This window comes from Eschscholzia californica, unplaced genomic scaffold (genome assembly GCF_041429995.1).
Source record: "Eschscholzia californica isolate CP2 unplaced genomic scaffold, dmEscCali1.0.p SCAF_3, whole genome shotgun sequence".
Taxonomy (NCBI): domain Eukaryota; kingdom Viridiplantae; phylum Streptophyta; class Magnoliopsida; order Ranunculales; family Papaveraceae; genus Eschscholzia; species Eschscholzia californica.
Genome location: NW_028238420.1, coordinates 52,821,242 through 52,840,601, shown reverse-complemented (window position 1 = coordinate 52,840,601; position 19,360 = coordinate 52,821,242). Strand labels below are relative to the sequence as shown.

The following is a 19,360-nucleotide window of genomic DNA, read 5'->3' as shown; positions in this document are numbered from 1 at the left end:
CCTACATTTATCTTATAAAAATGACATCTCTACACTTTTACATTAAAATAACAATTTTACTCTTTTATATTAGCAAAGGTACACAATGTTAAATAATTTTACAACATACGAGTACGAATATAATTTTGAAAATATATGGGTAAACATGTAATTTACACATCATAAGGATGAAAAATGTAATTTTGGCAACATAAAAGTAAAAAAAAATGTCATTTAACTATATAAGAGTAAATAAAAATTCTTAATTGAATATTATATTCGTAGACGTTAGTTGTCAACCAAATAACAGAGTTCGTAATTTCACGGAAAAATAAATGACTACCAAATGAAAGAACTCTTATTTCCGCGAAATTTACTTTCCATGAAACTCTTATATTTTCATGAAGTTATTTCCCTGATATCAAACACAACCTATAAGAACTTAGTGTTTCTGAGAAGGATTCAGTTGATTTTTATAGAGTTAAGTTGCGAAAGGGAAGCAAAAGTGTTGGGTAATGAATTTGAGACATGATTGCACGAATATGTTCTTTTTTTTTTTTGCGTTTGGGACAAGCACTAACTTTTACTAATTTTATCACCCACAAAATAATGACATCTGATAACCTTTGACGTTAGGAATCCTTTTCCTTCGTCTGAGACGAAAGAGGGTTTAGGCGAAGAAAATTCTTTCTTCGTTAAAACAGTGAGTGTGAGAAACAGAGAGAAGTAGATAGAGACAGGTGCACGAAGAGAGAAAAATAGTGGTGGTCAACAGAGATAAATATTGAATATGCAAATTTATGTAAATATAATTTATGGATGCATTAAATTAGTAAGTCATTTGCCTATGATACAAAGGTGACGTCTTTTTGCATCACCCTTTTTTTTATTTTCATCATTTCGCATTTGTATTTGGCACCTGAACGTTTGGACGTGATCCTCACATAGGGTCCGAGCCTCCGAGGGTCTATAGAGGACCGAGCTTAATTTTTACAAAACCATTTGCCTTTAGCGCAACCCCCCTTAAAATTTATGTCACTATTTGAGATTTCTTTGAAATACAAGTTTTTTTTTCGCGTATTAATGGAGAACAAATGCACATTTGGACAAAAAACCATATGACTTACCGTGATTAATTGTCGAGTGAATAAGAATAATTCAAAATCTGAATCACAACAATCCGCATAAAATTTGAGCGTAGTAGTGGGCTTGGTTTATCTTGTTATCTAGAAGGCTGGAACTCTTTTTTGTTTTTAATTTGGGATATTTTGCAAAAGGGGCAAAGTAATGTTCCAAGTGGTGAGTTTGGAGCACAAATTTGAGATTTTTTGAGTTTGGAGCATTGACTAACTTTGACTTAATTTTCCATCCAAAGATGACAAAAACTAACTTTTTAACTTAACTTTCCATCCAAAGTTAACGGAGACTAATATATGTTACTGTCAATTTTTCATTACTGTTAGATTCTAGCATCGACGATTCACATTATTTTGTATCAAATGGTCGGAATTAACTCATAGTTTACGACCAAGACTTTTTCTTCTGTAGAAGAAGTCCACTTTTGAACCAATGCAAATTCCATTAGTTTCATATAAACTTTTATAAACTACTTAAGCTTAGTACAAAACACTAAAAAAAATTACATGATTCATCCATATGTAGCATTCATCAATTCATTAACATCAACATAACCTTCATTCAAAAATATTGAAATATTTATATAATGTTCTCAACACTTTGTTCACATTCATCCATCTAGGAATTTAGGTTTGTCAAAGAATTACAACCGTAAACTCTTAAATCAAAGTAACTTAGCTCGTCCAAAAAATAACAATCTTTAAGTCAATTAAGTATATTTATGTTATCCAAAATATCAAAAAAATATAAGAGTTACTAATCTAGTTCAATCATCGATCATAACAATTTTTTTCAGCAAGTCAGGGTGGCATCCACCTTAATTACTAACTTCGAATCACTTCTTAATGAATTGATGGAGTTTGAATTGGTTTAAAAGTGGACTTCTTCTACACAAAAAAAAGTTTTTGTCGTAAACAATGAGTTAATTTCGACCATTTGATGCGAAATAATGTGAGTCGTCGATGCTAGAACTAACAGTAATGAAAAATTGACAGTAACATTCGTTTGTCTCCGTTAACTTTGAATTGAAACTTAAGTTAAAAAGTTAGGGGGGGGGGGGGGGTAGTGGTTGGGGACATTGGGGGACATTTTCATGTCCCCCAAATGTCCCCAAATGTCCCCAAATGTCCGTGTTATTGGTTGGGGACATTTCAAATGTCTCCAAATGTCCCAAATGTCCGTGTTATTGGTTGGAGACATTTCAAATGTCTCCAAATGTCTGTGTTATTCGTTTGGGACACGAAATTAGGGACATTTCAAGACAAATTGTTTTTGGGGACATTTGGAGACATTTTAGTGTAAATTTGGAGAGCTTTTGGAGAGAAAATGTCTCTCAAAATATGGAAGACACTTGGGGACATTTGAGTAAGGAAGATAATAAAAATAATTATTATTACCAAATCATATTATAATAATATTATCTTATTATTATATTACTACATTATTGTATTATTATTATTATTATTATTATTATTATTATTATTATTATTATTATATATTTGAGTAAGGAAGGTAATAAAAATAGTTATTATTATCAAATCATATTATTATAATATTATCTTATTATTATATTACTATATTATTGTATTATTATTACATTATATTATATTATATTATATTATATTACATTATATTATATTATATTATATTATATTATATTACATTACATTATATTATATTATATTATTATTATTATATTAATATTTAACTATATTAAATAATAAATATTTACCAATTGTCCATCAATGTCCACAGATATCTACAGATGTCTACGAAAGTCGAAAAATATATATTTGGAAATATTAATTAATTTTTTTTATTTCATATGGTAAGACAGTAATAATATTAAAAATAATAAATATCAACTAAATATCTATCAATGTCCACAGATATTCACGGATGTCTACGAAAGTCGAAAAATATATTTTCAAAGTAGTAGGGCAAATTTATTTCATATGATTAGACAATAATGATTACATTAAAATAATAAATGTCTACCAACTGCCATCAATGTCCTCAGATATCCACAGATGTCCACAAAAGTCGAAAAATATATTATTGAAACATGAGTACAAATATATTATTTCATATGGCATGACAATAATGATAATATTAAAATAATAAATGTCTATCAATTATCCTTCAATGATGAGATAATAATAATAATAATAATAATAATAATAATAATAATAATAATAATATCCACTACACATTTTGTCAATGGATTCAATATGTTGAAATGTCCCCAGGACATTTTGTCCATGAACCAAATGTCTTGAAATGTCTCTGGGACATTTTGTCTATGAATCAAATGTCCTGAAATGTCCATAAAGACATTTTGTCTACGAACAAATGTCCCGAAATGTCTTGAAATGTCTCTGGAACATTTTGTCTCTGAGTGTCCTCCAATGTCCTGAACTCCTCACTTGGAACATTACTTTGCCCTTTTCCAAAATATCCCTTTTAATTTTAATTTTGATATTCTTTTTTTTTTGTTCCAATTTTGATATTGTTGTTGCAGAATGCAGAACTAAAATATTGCGGATCAAAATCAGTCGAACGGGACAAAGTAAACATATTTCCCGCCAACGCCACGTTTTGAATTCTCACTGAGTTGTTGTATTTGCCATTGCTCCCCAAGTCTACTTCTATCTTCATCGCGACAACCATTACTGCACCTCTAACACCAGAGCAAGTAAGTTGAGCTTAACCCTTTCCTATCTTCATTAGATTTGATTATTAGGGTTGGTCTTTCTTTGTTTCAAAATTAGGGTTTCTTTATTCTTAATTGCCTTCTTCATTTCTTCAGATTTAAAACACAAATCCGTAGGAAGATGGAGAGACAAGAAGAGACTTTAATTGATTTGGCTAGTCCTCACTGTCCAAATACAGTAACTGTTAGAAGAAACCCTATGAGAAGAGCAAGGAAAACCCCTGCTACAAATGCCCCTATTGGGATGACTCCATCTTCAAAATCTTTTGCTCCTAAAGAAGTATCTAGATTCCCTATTGAAGATATCCTTCAATGTGAAGTTGTTTCTCAAAACCCTCTTCCTTCTCTACCTTCAAATGGAGAGACTTCTGAAAGCATTAGAGTTTTTCTTAGAATAAGACCCATTATAGCTAATCGAAGTTCGAAGAAGAAAAGTGATGGAGCTAATACCGGAAGATCAAAATCCAAAGGTGTTTCACCCAAACAAGAAGCTACAAAGAAGAAAACAAAGGCGAAAGAAATATGCTTATCTGTTAATGGCTCACAGTCAGTAACACTTACTCCTCCTCAAAGTATGCAGGATTCGAAGCGTGTGAAGACAGAGGTGTATGATGGTTTCACCCATGTTTTCGATTCAGATTCTATTCAGGTGCTACCCATTTTTATTCCTTTAAGGGTTTGTTGACGTTTGATCTTACTCGCAATTACTTAATCAGCTTTTTTTTATCCTTCTTGCTTCTGTAGAAAGAAGTATATGATAGAGTGATGGACCCTTTGGTATCCGATTTCATAGCTGGGAAGAGTGGCATGCTTGCTGCCATGGGTCCTACTGGTTCAGGAAAGACTCATACAGTTTTTGGTTCTCCGAGGGAACCTGGTCTGGTACCTCTTGCTCTTAGAAAGATATTTATGTCCACGGGCGATGACTCTCCTAAGCTATCCAGGTAATTGGTGATATGACCCTTCAACATAATTTTTCGTCTTCCATCGGTTGCTCTAATATAATATTCTTCAAAAACATGAATTTAGACTGACTTACTACTATATTCGAGGTGAAAATTTACAGTTCATACTATATTTCAATGTTCGAAATTTATTCTGAACGGGGAAAGGGGGAGAAGATATTTGATTTATCCTCAGATGGAGCTGACATTTCCATGCAACAAGCGACAATAAGAGGTCTGCAAGAGGTAATCCTTGTTCTTATTTCTCTTAATTTCTGAACTCGTTTTTGTGGTACTTGTAGATAATGCGGGTGTCTCTTGTTGTAGGTTCTGGTTTCAGGTGTTGCTGAAGCAGAAGCTTTGATAGCACGTGGAATGTTGAAGCGTGCTACTGCTGTCACAAATTCAAATAGTCAATCAAGGTGAATATCTGAACTGAACTTTTAACTTAGGATTTTTGAGATGGAATAACCATATAATTATGTAATTAGTCTTTTTATTTTGATCAACAGACAATAGTTTTATTAGACGAGCTATGCAAGTATGTGTATGGTTTGATGAATGAAGAAAATTATTTTTTCCGCTCTACTGATTTCTGACTTTTCTCTTGCAGTCGATCACAATGTATTATTAATATCCGTGCTGCTCCAAAATCTTTTGATGGTGAAGTTGAGGTGTTGCCAAATGATGCTGTTTTGACTATCGTGGATCTTGCTGGAGCTGAAAGAGAGAAGAAAACAGGAAATCAGGTTCTAATCCTTCACTTTGTTGTCTCACTTAAATTGTTTCAATTTTAAAATATGATCCTTGGAAGATTGTGAGAATCCATTTAAATTAGAACAGCATTGTGCTCTAAAGGCAGTTGTGCAATTCTGGTATGGGCTCTTGATGGTATTTTAGGGTTTCTGCGTTTCACCCTTAAATTGTTCGTTTCCCGACAAGTGGTTGATAATCGATACCATCCATCGGTAAAGGACATCACAGAGAAGTAGTCTTATACTTTTTTAGTTCAAGAAGCTTTATCAGTTTGTTGTCATATTTTTCTCTTGCTGAAGCTTTTCAATCCTTTCATCTTTGCATTCTGTAGTTTGGTCGAATAGCTTCCACATGATTATCTAGTTGGTTTAGATGGAGAGCAGAAGCCATTACTGAGTTTAACTGAAGTGGTTCAATATGCTTTCCTGATTTACATTTTTTTTCATGCATGGAGTTGGTAATGTCATTTTGATGAAATAAATACCAATTTTATTAATGTACTATGCAGGGAACAAGATTGTTGGAAAGCAACTTCATCAACAACACATCGATGGTTTTCGGTTTGTGCCTAAGGGTGCGTATCAAGTCCTACCCAGTACCAGGCATCTTCTGGATTATCTCTCCTATCCTGGATAAGTCTATGAAATGAATCAATGATTTACAAAGATGACTTGTTAATGTTTACTTCTTTTGTTCTTCCAGTCACTGCTAGAGCACCAAAAGAACCCCAAGAAGCAATTTCAAAAGCACTTTCAGAACTCCTTGGTAATTTCAACTTTTTTAGATATTGTGAACGATGGATCACAACTCTGTTTTTCCGTCTAACACGGATAGATAAGTAGTTTGAACCTCTTGGTATTTGTTGTTTAGGATCTTCAAAGTTGTAATTCTTCTAAACATTGGTCATTATTAGGTTTAGTCCTTGTCAGAAGTTAATCTTTTTATTAAACAGTTGACCAGGTATTTAAGGGATTATCTGGAAGGCAAGAAGCGGATGACTCTGGTATGTGGTTCTTTCATTAGGTTCAAGGTGTTCCTTTCTTGCCGTTTCCAGCCATAACTTTATCTTTGTATCATGTATTCATGTATAAATGCGCATGAGAGCCTTTATACCATCTTTGTACTTGAAATATGTAAGATCACTTATGTATGATTTACTCAATCAAGACGAGATCTTTGGTTTGTTAAGCACTTAAGCTTATGGAAAAACTGAAAATTGGGATAAAGGGGTTGATGGTTTCTATCTTTAGGCCTTTTAGTCTGTTAATCTCATTTGCATAACCACATGGAGTATGTATGATTGTATATATAATATGGTGTCGGTGTGTATCTAATTTTGTTTTTTGCAGATTTTAACTGCGAAACCAGGGGAAGATGACTATGCTGACACCTCCATTTTGCTCAGACAAGCTTCACCTTATATGATGATTAAGTATGGCTCTTGATCATCTAATTCTCTCATCACTTTAGTTTGGTTTAGTGTTAATTGTTCATGATAATTACCATCTTCCTCTATTGCTTGTGAATCATCTTAGTAAAAAGATTTTCATGTGCATCATGAAACTCGAACCCTATCATAAACCATTTCAACCTTACCAAATAATCAAAATTACGCATTAAATCTTAATACTTAATGCTTCTCATTCAATTGACATTGTTTTTCTCTCACTGCTTGCTGTATTTCTTTCTGCTTACTTTCAGGTTCTCTGCAGTTGAAGAACAACCCAATCTGACTTATCAGAAGAGAAACATTGTCAAAATGCCTAGAGTGGAGAAGCCTAAAAGACGGAAGCTGCCTGATGTGGAAGCTCCTGATGTAACTTCGCTCACGTGGTCTTCATTGTTTTTGCTCATTGTTATTAAATATATTTTAATTTTGCAGTTCAACTCTTTCAGATTGATGAAGGTAAAATTGCTAGCAATGAGAACACGCCACTGGAAAAAGGTTCAGACGCCTTCACATTATCTTCATTTTCTTTATGAGCGTAACTAACATAACTCATTCACGCAAGTCCGACGGGCCGCATCCTTAGTATCCTAGCTCGCGACCCTAAGAGGTTCTTCTGGAACAAGGAAATAGAAACATTGAAATTAAGGAAACCCTGAACTTGAAAAGTGAGTAACTAAAATAAAGAAACTCCTTAATCAAATCAAAGAGACCAAAAGGACCTGTTAGGGTTTCCGTCTAGGTGTAGCCGGCTAGCATACCCAGGATGTGGCTCATTGGACTCACGTGAATGGGCTACATCAGTAACTTCGTCAGTGTACTTCTTTTTTGAATGTCTCTCATAAGTCATAAATGTCAGAAGATAATATGTTACCTCTCTGCAGAAAAAATAGCCGAGAAGATCCAGAAACCTCAAGCTACAGATGTTTCTGTTTCAACTCCAAGGCTTGATAAGTTAGTGTGCTGTACTGAGTTGGATGGAATTAAAAGAAGGGAAAAGATAATGCTAGATTTCTCAAAGGCTATGTGGAATGTTCTAAAGGAATATAAACAGAAGCTTGAGGTAATGATCATGGCTACCTTCAGGATTCATATCATGGTAGTGTGATGCTTCGAGAGAATTGCTTGTATATCACATTAGTTTTATTAGGAATAGGTTTGTCACGTTGAACTAATACTCCTTCAAACAGGTTTCTAACATTGAACTGCAAACTTTAAAGCAAAAGCTTCAACTCAGAGATGAGCAGTGCTTGAAGCTGGAAAAAGAGGTGGAAGATTTGAAGTCCTGCAATCCTTGCTCCACACAACATTCAACAGGCTTAGCTTCTGAAGTTGGTGCAGATTGTGAATCTGGTAACATTGGGTCGCCACCACAGGCAGTAGACCATTCAAATACCTTGCAAAAGGTTTGGAAAGAAAATCTTACTTTTGTTACCGACTTCCAAGTTTCAACCATTTCAAGACTTGGTGTAGATTATAACTCATTATAGTCTAGTCCTTAGAATGAGTTTTGCACCCTTTTTGTGTCTAGGTTGGTGAAGATTTATATGTTTCAGACTCTGATGATGCTGCGAACAATCTACAAAATATTGATTTTATTAAAGAACCAATTCAGGTAGTTTTGTGGCAGGGCCCTCCTTCTCATTTTTGTTGCATGAACGAATCTAATTATTTTCGCAATGTGCTCACAACAATGATCGGAATTTCAGAAAATTGAGGGTCCATTGTCTCTTTCACATCGGAGAGAAGTTTCTGACGTATTAAATTGTGATTGTTCATCCATTGAGGACCTCGAAAAGCAGGATTGTCAGGTAAATATACCCATTCAAGTAACTCTACCGGTATACTCTAATTATATTTTTCATTTGATGCACTTTCCATTGCTTTTGAATGAAGGAACATGTCAAAACTGCTCTCAACCAGTCAATGGATCAGAAGCGCAGAAGTTTTCCTCAAAAGGAGAAGGAAACAGATGCCAACACATATTTGGAAGTCAAGGATAACTCTCCAAATACTGCTATAGCAGGTTTAGCTTTTGGAATTTCTTTAGTAAGGATTCCAAATTTCCTGCAATTGGATATGTTTGTTTTTGTAATTGTTCAATGTGGTTACTCCAAACAGGAACAGGTGTGGGGCTTTCAGTAGTGCTGGGCGGTTCTTCCCAGTCAAAGGTCTTGGTTCGTGATGACGAACAACCATCATTGGAACGGAACACAGCACGCATGGACGAGAATATGGTTAAGTTTTTCTACACACTACTTTTATAATTTGTTTTCCACTACTAGATAGATACTTCTTAAAACTAGGTGGTAAGTGCTACTTTACCACTTCAAAGTTGACTGAAAGAATCCTGTTCTTCTTCCGAGTTGTGTTATTTATATCTGAACTTGTTTTCCATATCTGCTAAAAGTGGAAGATACTACTGCTTATATAAACTTAATGGAGTAATAAACTAAAGACCAATGGTTACTGTCTGTATAAGAAAGAAAATTATAGCATTAAACCCCAATTGGAAAGTGGTTAAGTATTACAGTTTATCTGTTAATGGGTTTATTCATGTAATAATTTTCGGCTAAATGGTATAATTAGTATTCTTGTGAGCAACCTGGATATTTACGGCTTCCATTTGTTAAACTTAACTTTATTATTCGTACTAAAGCACAACATATTTTATTGTGCAGAAGCTGTTTGCTCCTAGAGTTGATGGTAAGGTAGGATATGTTGATGAACACAATCTCAGGGAAACTGAATTAGAAGGTTGCTCCACACAGAAATCCAATCAGAAGCCAAGAAGGTAGGTGGATGTTATTTTTTTGGGCGATATCTTTAGCTTATTTCCGCGAGAAATGAACAACTTTTGGGTGATCTAGAACATGGGTCAACTTTAAATACTACAATAGTGCTTGCCTTTCTCTAAAGATTTTGGGTGGTTTGACAAGCGGATTTGGAATTTAGCTTTCGGTAGACAATTAGAATGGAATTGGAATTTTCTGAGGAACTCCAGAATACTCATATATCCCCATCCAATCTCCTCCTAGATTCAGAAATCCCTTGTGTTTTTGTTTCATTTCAGTAAACAATATTCATAAAATAAGTTAACTGGGTTTTCTCCCCGATTTTGAAATACCATATTTTTCTCTTGGTGTTAGATACTCTATTTCTAGTCCCTAACTATGTTCAATGTGAATTCATTTGTGGACTCTTCATTTGCAAATCGTACGTACCAAACAGATCACTAATCAAGTTTGTTATGTTAAATAGGAGACTGCAGCCTGCATCATCCTTGCTGTTGAAGGAGATCAATAATTTGGACTTGGAAGTTGACAATGTGGAGCATAATAAGGTCTGTCTATTCATTATCTCTTTCAAATTTTCATTTTCTATGCTAAAATATCATGGTTCAACAGAGTATGATAAATCGACAATTACCTGCCACCAGTTGGAGTTCCTTTTTTCGTTTCAAGCGGCTCTACTATAATAGGCAATAGGCATTGAGATACGCTCACAATTAAAGACACTATTGCTTAGTCCAGAAAATCTGTTAAATCGGTTTATTTTCAAGCTCACAGTCTATGTAGATGTTAGATGAGTGATCGTCAACTACCCTTCCTAAACGAAATTCACCAAGAAGATGATGAATACAATAAATTATCAATTTTATTCATGAATAAAAATATAGCTTCTCTAGTCTATTCGTAGACTTACAAGTTACATAGACTAAAATAAAGATAACTACAAAAATAAGAAAATATTAAGTTTCCGTTTAGAATTAAATATTATTTTCCTCTTCTACTAGGCGTTCCTAACAAAAACCAAATCTAATTAAATATTTTATCGACTATGACGCTCGCCTTGACCTATTCCGGTCTGTCATTTATCAATTTAACAGTTTTTTTGCATTCTAATTATAAGGTGGGTTTATTGACAGGGAAGTAGAGGTGGCCGGAAACTATTTGCAGAAGAAAGAGGACTAACACAGGGTAGTGTTTCACTTCTTCGGTTGCTTCGAACCAATCTCCACCTCTAAAGAGAATAGCAATGGGACAGTTTTCCATTGCATTTTGTGTGATTATATTCGGAGGAAAACTTACAAGGTCCATTTTGTTAATCTGAGAGGAAGATGTCGAGAAGTTGTATATAGTCTAGAATGGATAAGCTACAAAGGTAATATACTACTATCTGATATCTTCCCACCACAGAAGCATCCGACCAAGTAAATGGGGTTAGATTATTGCACATTGTATTTCATCCTCGTTCCCTTGATTTGTACTTTTTGGTAGTGGAGAGATGTGATCTCTGCCGAATTCTTATCTCTCAGGTTTGATACGAAGTAGATGTTTTGCGGATATCCTGCCATGGTTTTTATTGTCTAGCACCATAGGTAATGGTTTAGCCAGATGGTTGAATGTGATAAGATGATAGCTTTCTACATTATACATCTTGTAAGCAAGTATGAAGAACTACTAGTATCAATAAAATAAAAGTGGTGGATTTGTTACTTCAGGTGTAAATCTTAATTGTGTTGAATCTGGTGAAAGTATCAAGATAGTTTTTTTTTGTTGCAAGTATCAAGGTAGTTAATCTAAAGGAGAGAATATCAAAAAAAAAATGTCTACTGTCTCATGAATTAGGAACGTCACGATACCCTAACCTTTAGTTGGTTACTTCAACCATATGAGAAAAAGAGAAAGCAAGACAATAACTTCGGTGACAACGTTTTCGTAATGAAATAAAAATTAAACAAATCTACACTGATCTCAGTTCTGGTTGCAGAGTCTCTCTACTTTTATTGCAAAATACAAACCAACCCTAAATACATCATACAAAATAAGTTACAAGTGTACACTTCACCTAAAGGAAGGTGAATCTACTAGAAAGAGAAAAAATACAAGATCGGTTTACCAATTTATACAATCAAAGGTGTTGGGATCGCAAGAGATGGTCTATGACTTCTACTAATTGGAAGATGAACATACACATCATGCACCTCTTGTTTATATACGTCTCCCTTGTCCCTATCTATTGCGAAGCAGACATAAATAGTTTCTATCACATTGTCCAACACATGAACAAAGAACCCTAGCACCACCAACAACAATAGCCCTGCCGCAACCGCCACAAAGTATAATTCTACTTTTAGATTGCTTACTCCCTTCAAGATAGCATACACCTGTTGTACAAGACCAATAATTAATATCCAATTCGATTGATATTTGTAAGCACCATCAATGACCAATGGTTTTATGAAAGGTAATTTCTGCAGTATCGAATCCCATATGGTTAGTTTGATGAAAAAACCCACTTAGACGCATTGACATTTAGCCATCTTAAACCATTCACTACTTTTTCTTCTAAACGTGAGGTGTAAAGAATGTAGACAGAGTGAATTAATAGTGAAGAAAAGATTACTACATGGGTAACAACCCGGAATAATAGTTAAAAAGGAATTACATACCACAATTGCATATATCCCTGACATGACGGAGATTATCCCAGCGAGGATGCGAGTAGATACAGTTTCTACAAAAACAGCAGACAGCAGATTGCGCTTAAGAAGCTCATACGTCATTTTAGCAGAAGAGCAGTAGGCTTCACCAGTTATAGCTGCAAAGTTTATTGTAAATTTGTTGAGGAAATCAATAGCAGCCAACATGGAATTGACTAAGCACTTCAGTATAAGGTTCACAATGCCAGGAACTATATCTTCTCGTCTTGCACTATCAACAGCAGCACGCACTATTCGAACAACAGCAATAAGCAGGCCCGAGAAACATACAGTTCCAAATGAAGGACCGAAAGCATTTCTGCAGTTTTCAAATCAGGAAGAATGTAGTAAATAAGAATCCTATATGGAAAACGAAATATTGGTCAATGTGTTAATGATTTTGAAATTAAGAGTGAGATAACTGTTGACTGACAAGGTAGATTATTATCAGAAACTAAATTTCATTGCCACAACAAAATACTTTGGGTTGAATTAATTTTCATGTAATGAAACTTCAATTCATTAAATGTTCGATCTTTTCTTATTTTGCATATCCATAGAAGATTAATACCATACTTCAGTCCACTTCCTTTTACATTACCAATAACTAAGACGAACTCAGAAAACAGAGACAGAGACAGAGACGTACTTCTCAAACATATACTGTACTAACCCGGCCAAAGTAGTTTTTGTAGAATAGTTTCTTGGATATGAGCCGAAACTTTGGCCCAGCCTGTTTATGTTATTCGACCCATTTACATCATGTTGTTATAGTCTATAAAGGGAGGTCATCATTGTATGAGGTGTTATTTTGTTATTTGGTTATGGGGATAGATCGTAGAGGAGCATGGTGCTGTGGTTTGCAGGTTATTTATTTCTAGAAGCTCTTGAGAGATTTCTGTAGCATTGCTCTTCATACATAGTGAAACCATTTAGTCATTCTTTGCCGCGGAGAAGGTTTTACGACCGGACAACAAAACCATTTAGTCATTCTTTGGGCTCAAACAAAACCACATAGTGTTAATTTAATTAAGGAAAGGAACACTAAATTTCCACCCGAACGCCTCACCAAACAATTGAATTCAGTTTTTTAAGCTTTCTATGTTCAGCAAGAAAATTTAGGCAACACAAAACATATGTCAAATTTAACTTCTTTGTTCCATAGTTCTTGTAGAGATCCACTAGGCAGGGAGATAAGTTTCCAAAGTTCGATAATCAAAATGAGATCTAATTGAACTTTTATAGTTTTTTTCTCTACAAGAGTACAAGACACTGAAAAGAATCACAAATTGATACTGATAATAACATCAAATTCCAATTAAGAAGGGAACAAACCTGAGAGAATTCCGTATACTCCTAGGGGGCGAGTCCTCTTTCGAAAAATACCATTGTGAAATAGTCCCACTAATCACAAAAATCTGAGCTTCTACCATGGTAGCTGCAGACCACAACATAGTGATAATTGCCAAAGTATAGTAAGCAGGAACCCAACTATCTTGTTTCCAAACACAAGAATACACAGTTTCAGATCCTTTGCTACTACTACTTAGATGAGGCACTATTTTCCCATTCATAGGCGAAATGATCAAGAAAACAACAATGGGTGCAAAATAAATCACAAGACCAAATGTCAAACATGGAAGTACTAGAAATAAAGCCAAATTTCTAGCAAGTGCATCAGATGCAACCCCAACAATTCTTACTGTTAGTTCAATCCTATGCCAATTCGCCACAATTATCCAAACAATAACTCCGATAATCACGAAAACGAATAGAAGTAGAAGAATTCGATATACTAAAGGGAAGGAATCGCGACAAGTTGAATTAATTGTGCAGGCAACAAACCAGTAGATATTAAAGAAAATGGGAACTAACAAAAAGAAAGGAAGAGAAGCATAGACAATCTGTTTGGTGTAATGTCTCAATAACCAGAGAAGCCCTAATGCAAATGGACCACTGAGGATGAAAGTAACAACAAGGGTCCAAATCAAATCCTTCAAAATATGAGAATTAGTATTAGAATTGAGAGAGTACCCAAGTACCTGAATAGACTGAATTTCATTTGTTATATGAAAAGATTGATTTTTGACACAAGAAGTGGTGTTGAAGTCATAAGAGAAAGAGGAGAGGTTAGAAGAATTGGGGTTTCGATGGAAGATAGAGAAGATACCAAATCCAAAGGTGGAGAGAACAAAGAGTAGAAAGAGGAATAGAAAGGGGAGATCTTGAAAGTGTCTAGGTCCATGGTTGAAGGTGATTAAAGGGTAGTTGTTATCATCTGGTTCGATCAAATCGTTACGGGTTTCGTCAGTTGAAGATGGGGAAGGGTAGAATTTGGAGAGGAGAGGTTGAGAAGGTGAAGATGAGTCGTCGGGAGAGAAGGGCTTCTTTGATTCATCTGAGCTTCCCATCAGAGAGAGATCGGGTTGTGAGCTAGAGAGAGAGAGAGAGAGAGAGAGAGAGAGAGCTGAGAAGAGAGAGGAGTGTTATGTGTTTTGGTCACTCATCATTGACTTTTTCTGGGGAGATAGAGAGAGAGAGAGGAAGGGAGAGATGGGTTGGTGAAGATGACTGTAATAGTGCAGAGTGGGACAATAGCTAGATGACTGTTAGTTACCTACTACTTTTTATGGGAATACCACACTAGTTTTTCTAAACAAAGAATGCACAAACAGTCCAAAATCTGGGTCCAAATAAAAAAATTAATGTAAACCATTATTGCAAACACAATATTTGAGCAAAAACAAATTTATTCAGAAATTTATAAAATTGTTGAAAGCAAGCTAGGATTTATTTAAAATTTTTCAAAAATGTTTTACACGTTAATTTATGCGAATTTTTTTATTTTAGGAGTAAAGTTGTACTTTTACGAAATAATTTTTTTTTGAAATGTTATTTAGGTTTGGACCTAATTCTTATTATCCCCCAAGTTATGGGTTTTTAAATTATCCTTCGTTTTCTAAAGGGGGCAGTGGCGATTATTCCAAAATAAAAAATATATTGAATTTAAGGTTTAAATTTAGAGTCCATGGGTATATAGACCAAAATCATTTTCATAATAGGTATATAGACCAATCTTCCCAAAATATGGACATTTAGTCCTTTTACAATAAGGGCATAAATAACTCATACTTTATTGATAAATACCCTCCATGTCCCTCGTCTAAAAAATCCGGGGTTGTTAAATTTCGGAATGAATCCGGAAAGTTTCCCAAACCAGGGGGCGTGATTTGGGGGAGATATTTAGGTTACAAACTGAAAAGATTTAATAGGAAGTAACGGATCAAGGATATTTTCCAAAACAGATTTTTCAAAACAGATTTGGAAAACGGATATTTTCCAAAATCTGAAAAGATTTTGGAAAACAGATTTGGGGGAGATATTTAGGTTACAAACTGAAAAGATTTAATAGGAAGTAACGGATCAAGGATATTTTCCAAAACAGATTTTTCAAAACAGATTTGGAAAACAGATTTGGAAAACAGATTTGGAAAACGGAATGAATCCGGAAAGTTTCCCAAACCAGGGGGCGTGATTTGGGGGAGATATTTAGGTTACAAACTGAAAAGATTTAATAGGAAGTAACGGATCAAGGATATTTTCCAAAATAGATTTTATCTCTCATCCTTTCAGATTTGGAAACCAAATCTATATATCACTTTCTCTCACTTAATTTTCATATTTGGAAAGAGTATATTTTCTGAGATCAATTAGCGTGATTTGGGGGTTAATATTCAAAACATATATATCAACTTTCTCTCACTTAACTTTCATTTTTTACTCATACATAAACACACATCGAATACAAATTATGAAACAAGTTCGTAAATTATGTGTTTTTTATGACGAGGAAACCATCATTTGTCATGTATACAACGTAATTTATCATATGCGTGTGTGTCATCCATTATGTACCATTGAATACTTAGATTATTTTCTGACATAAATTACTTGTTTTTTATGTCATGTTAGGAAATGTACCATTGAATCCATTATGTACCATTGAATACTTAGATTATCCATTATGTACCATAAATTATAGTAACTTGTCAGGAAATGTAAATCTGAAATCATGTTTTTTGTTATAAAGTATGTGATTTATCATAAATTATATATACTGTATAGTAAATAACACAACCTTTGTACGACTGAAAGGAAATTTTATTGAACAGTATTCTGTGTTTTATTGTAAATGAAAAGAACATAGTAGACTAGGTAACTTAAAAACAAACTCCGTCAGAATGTTGCCCGAGCTCTCGATCCTTACTGTCTTTGGTCTTCCAGGTTTACGGCGAATCAAACATGGTAGTGTTTTTGACTCTTCATTAAATGTACATGGTTCATCGAAGTTAGGGGCAGGGTTTATATGTTCCTTGTAAGTCTTCACGTAAGACTCCGTTGTCCAAACAGGATCATAGAAACAATCTTCTTCATCGTAATTTATACTTCTATAGTTTATGTGATGATTCTGTAAGAAATTCCATCAGTGCTGGTTTACTACAAGAAAAAAAAAACATATGTATTAGTTAAAAAAATTATAATCAAATTTACATACATTAATAATGAAAGATTTAATAAAAAACAAATGAGATGGATCATAAATAACAGGTACAGATCAATAAATTATGTATAATGTACGGAAAAGTACAATTGTTTATTAGGTTAAGAGAAGTTTTATATGCTTGTCATGGCTACTGTTCTGGTAAAAAAAGGACGTGTAATGTTGGATAAATTTTTCATACTTTACGAACCTTTGATCATTAATACTATCATCTTACGTGAAATGTATGCAGATTGTATCAGAAAGTATGGTAATTTATCGTAACGTAACTGTAATTTTTATTCTGTTACAAGAATCAGAAAGGATAAACATCAAGATATTATTAGCAAATTTTATCAGAAAACATGAAAAGTTATCGTAAAGTACCTGTACTTTATATTCTGTTATAGGAATAAGTGTGGATAATCACAAAGATCAAGAACTGTACGGACAGATGATTCTGATCTGCAAAAAAAACAAAAAAAGAAGAGGATTTAACGTAGATCTGAAGAAAATACAATGAACATTGGAAGGAGAAATAACATACTAACATTGAACAAATCATTAAATAAGAAATAAACATCAAAGATCTTAAAGAGTTATGAAAGTTTTAGAAAGAGAAAATATAAATCTTCCATTCGAAGGTAGTTAAGATTACAGCAAAACAGATTCAAAGTTATTGAAATGGAAAACAAGAAAAGAAAGACCTAAATCAAGATTTGATGTTTTCAACGATTCTATATGAATCTTTAACCTATAAAGCAATAAAGATAAGATTTTAAACCTGAATAACAATGGCTAGAATAAAGAGATAAACAGTATAAAACCTAAATAACAATGGAGGTTTTGATGAAAGCTCTTGATTGAATATTAAACAATGGAATTTTTAACAGTTGGTGGTGAGATTAATTTATGTTTAATGAAGATTTCGTTTTTAGAGAGAGAGATGGAAAGTTACCGGATTTCAGTTACGGAATATTATCAACATAGTAGTTAGTTACAATTCAAACGTGATTGGAGAGAGAAAGTTGAGATAAAAATGGAAAAAATATCTTTAACAGTTTAGAATGTAAATCACGTTTTGATATTAAAGAAGGTTAATATAGGTATTAAATCTTTAATATGTATTATATGGATTTGTGTTTTCTCTCTAGATGAGACCAAAAGGACTAGATATCCATTTAAAATATTATTTAGGTTTTGAAATCCTTTTTAGGATTATAGAGGATTAAATCTCCTATTAGGACCCAATTTTTGGTCTATAGACTCAAAAATTATTAAATTTAATACAAAATGAGTAAAAAACATTTTTCTTAATATTTGTTTTTTGGTTAATGCAATAAGATAACAATGTAATGCAGAAATGATTTATTTGGTGAATCCAAAAAAATAGTGTAGGAAAAACTGACTTATTTTGTATTTCTTTTAGAGTTTTGACTTATGTTTATTGATTCTTGTTTTGTTTCATAAATAACGTGTTATTTATTGTTAAAGTTTCATACTTTATTTTAGTTTTTTATGTGTCATACATAACACATAATGTATCAACAATGTTTCTTCCAAAAAGGAAAAGGCCTAAAGTCCTATTTTTTGGGAAAATTGGACCTTAATCCCTTTTTGCATTTTATTTTAGACCTAAAACCCGTGGACCCTTTTTTAGTAGAAGCGATTTATACTTGAGATGGTTGATTGATCGCAATCATCCTTACTGTTAGTCTGTAGAACCGAACATGAGATTTTCACCTCATACAACTCCTCGTTCAATCATTTGAAGTCATTGGATCCCTTTCCTCGTTCGAAAATATCGTCCATGTCTTTCACTCCGTCCCGAATAACAAGTAGAATTAATTCAGCCACGTTTATCCGTTTCAACTGAACACTTTTCATTTTTGATTATTCTCAAAGAAGAAAGAATATTCTTTAGCAAACATATGGAGAAGTGATTTATACTCCCTGACATGGCTGATTGAACCGATGTGTCGATTGCGGTTGAAGTTGAGACTCTTCTTCACCTAGCTGGCTATTGGGGAAAGAGCAATGAGTTGATGGAGTTTTGTGTTCAGGTTTAGCTTGATCATGAAGTAACTTGTCTCGTTCAATTATGCGCGTAGGTGATCTTTTTGTCTAAAATTTGATTTTTCGTGATGGTTACCTTAGTGTTACTAAAACATACAAGATTAATTTATCTGTTTTGACTTTACTATTGGTTGGAGATTAAATATTCGCTCCCAGACTTCAAGTATATCTATTTTGACTTGTAAGAGCAAGTCCAACCAGGGATTGTCTCAGATCCTTAAAATCACCTTTTTTCACCTAAATTTTACGCCTCAACTCAGCCCCTAAAATTCAGCTCCAACCC

General features: G+C 33.8%; 2 protein-coding genes across 3 annotated transcripts; one reads left to right on the top strand and one right to left on the bottom strand.

Moving 5' to 3' along the window:
• Positions 1-3,496: 3,496 nt before the first annotated feature.
• Positions 3,497-11,474, top strand: LOC147551760 (ATP binding microtubule motor family protein). Of its 2 annotated transcripts, none has more exons than XM_086667022.1 (21): positions 3,497-3,811; positions 3,926-4,478; positions 4,574-4,773; positions 4,896-5,019; positions 5,101-5,195; positions 5,387-5,522; positions 6,038-6,103; positions 6,232-6,294; positions 6,482-6,532; positions 6,879-6,961; positions 7,231-7,345; positions 7,426-7,474; positions 7,861-8,039; positions 8,167-8,382; positions 8,508-8,591; positions 8,686-8,787; positions 8,873-9,002; positions 9,104-9,213; positions 9,658-9,770; positions 10,238-10,319; positions 10,905-11,474. In XM_086667022.1, exons 2-21 carry the CDS (start codon positions 3,951-3,953, stop codon positions 11,001-11,003), a joined length of 2,625 nt encoding a protein of 874 aa, XP_086523148.1. In that variant the 5' UTR covers positions 3,497-3,811; positions 3,926-3,950; the 3' UTR covers positions 11,004-11,474. The 2 variants fall into 2 exon arrangements, with proteins under 2 accessions (XP_086523148.1, XP_086523147.1); XM_086667021.1 differs by having other exon boundaries at positions 3,532-3,811; positions 9,098-9,213.
• Positions 11,475-11,679: 205 nt separating this feature from the next.
• Positions 11,680-15,146, bottom strand: LOC147551759 (Plasma-membrane choline transporter family protein). Its single transcript, XM_086667023.1, has 3 exons — positions 13,797-15,146; positions 12,432-12,780; positions 11,680-12,146 (listed from the first exon to the last, which is right to left on the bottom strand). Exons 1-3 carry the CDS (start codon positions 14,870-14,872, stop codon positions 11,883-11,885), a joined length of 1,689 nt encoding a protein of 562 aa, XP_086523149.1. The 5' UTR covers positions 14,873-15,146; the 3' UTR covers positions 11,680-11,882.
• Between the last annotated feature and the right edge of the window lie 4,214 nt (positions 15,147-19,360).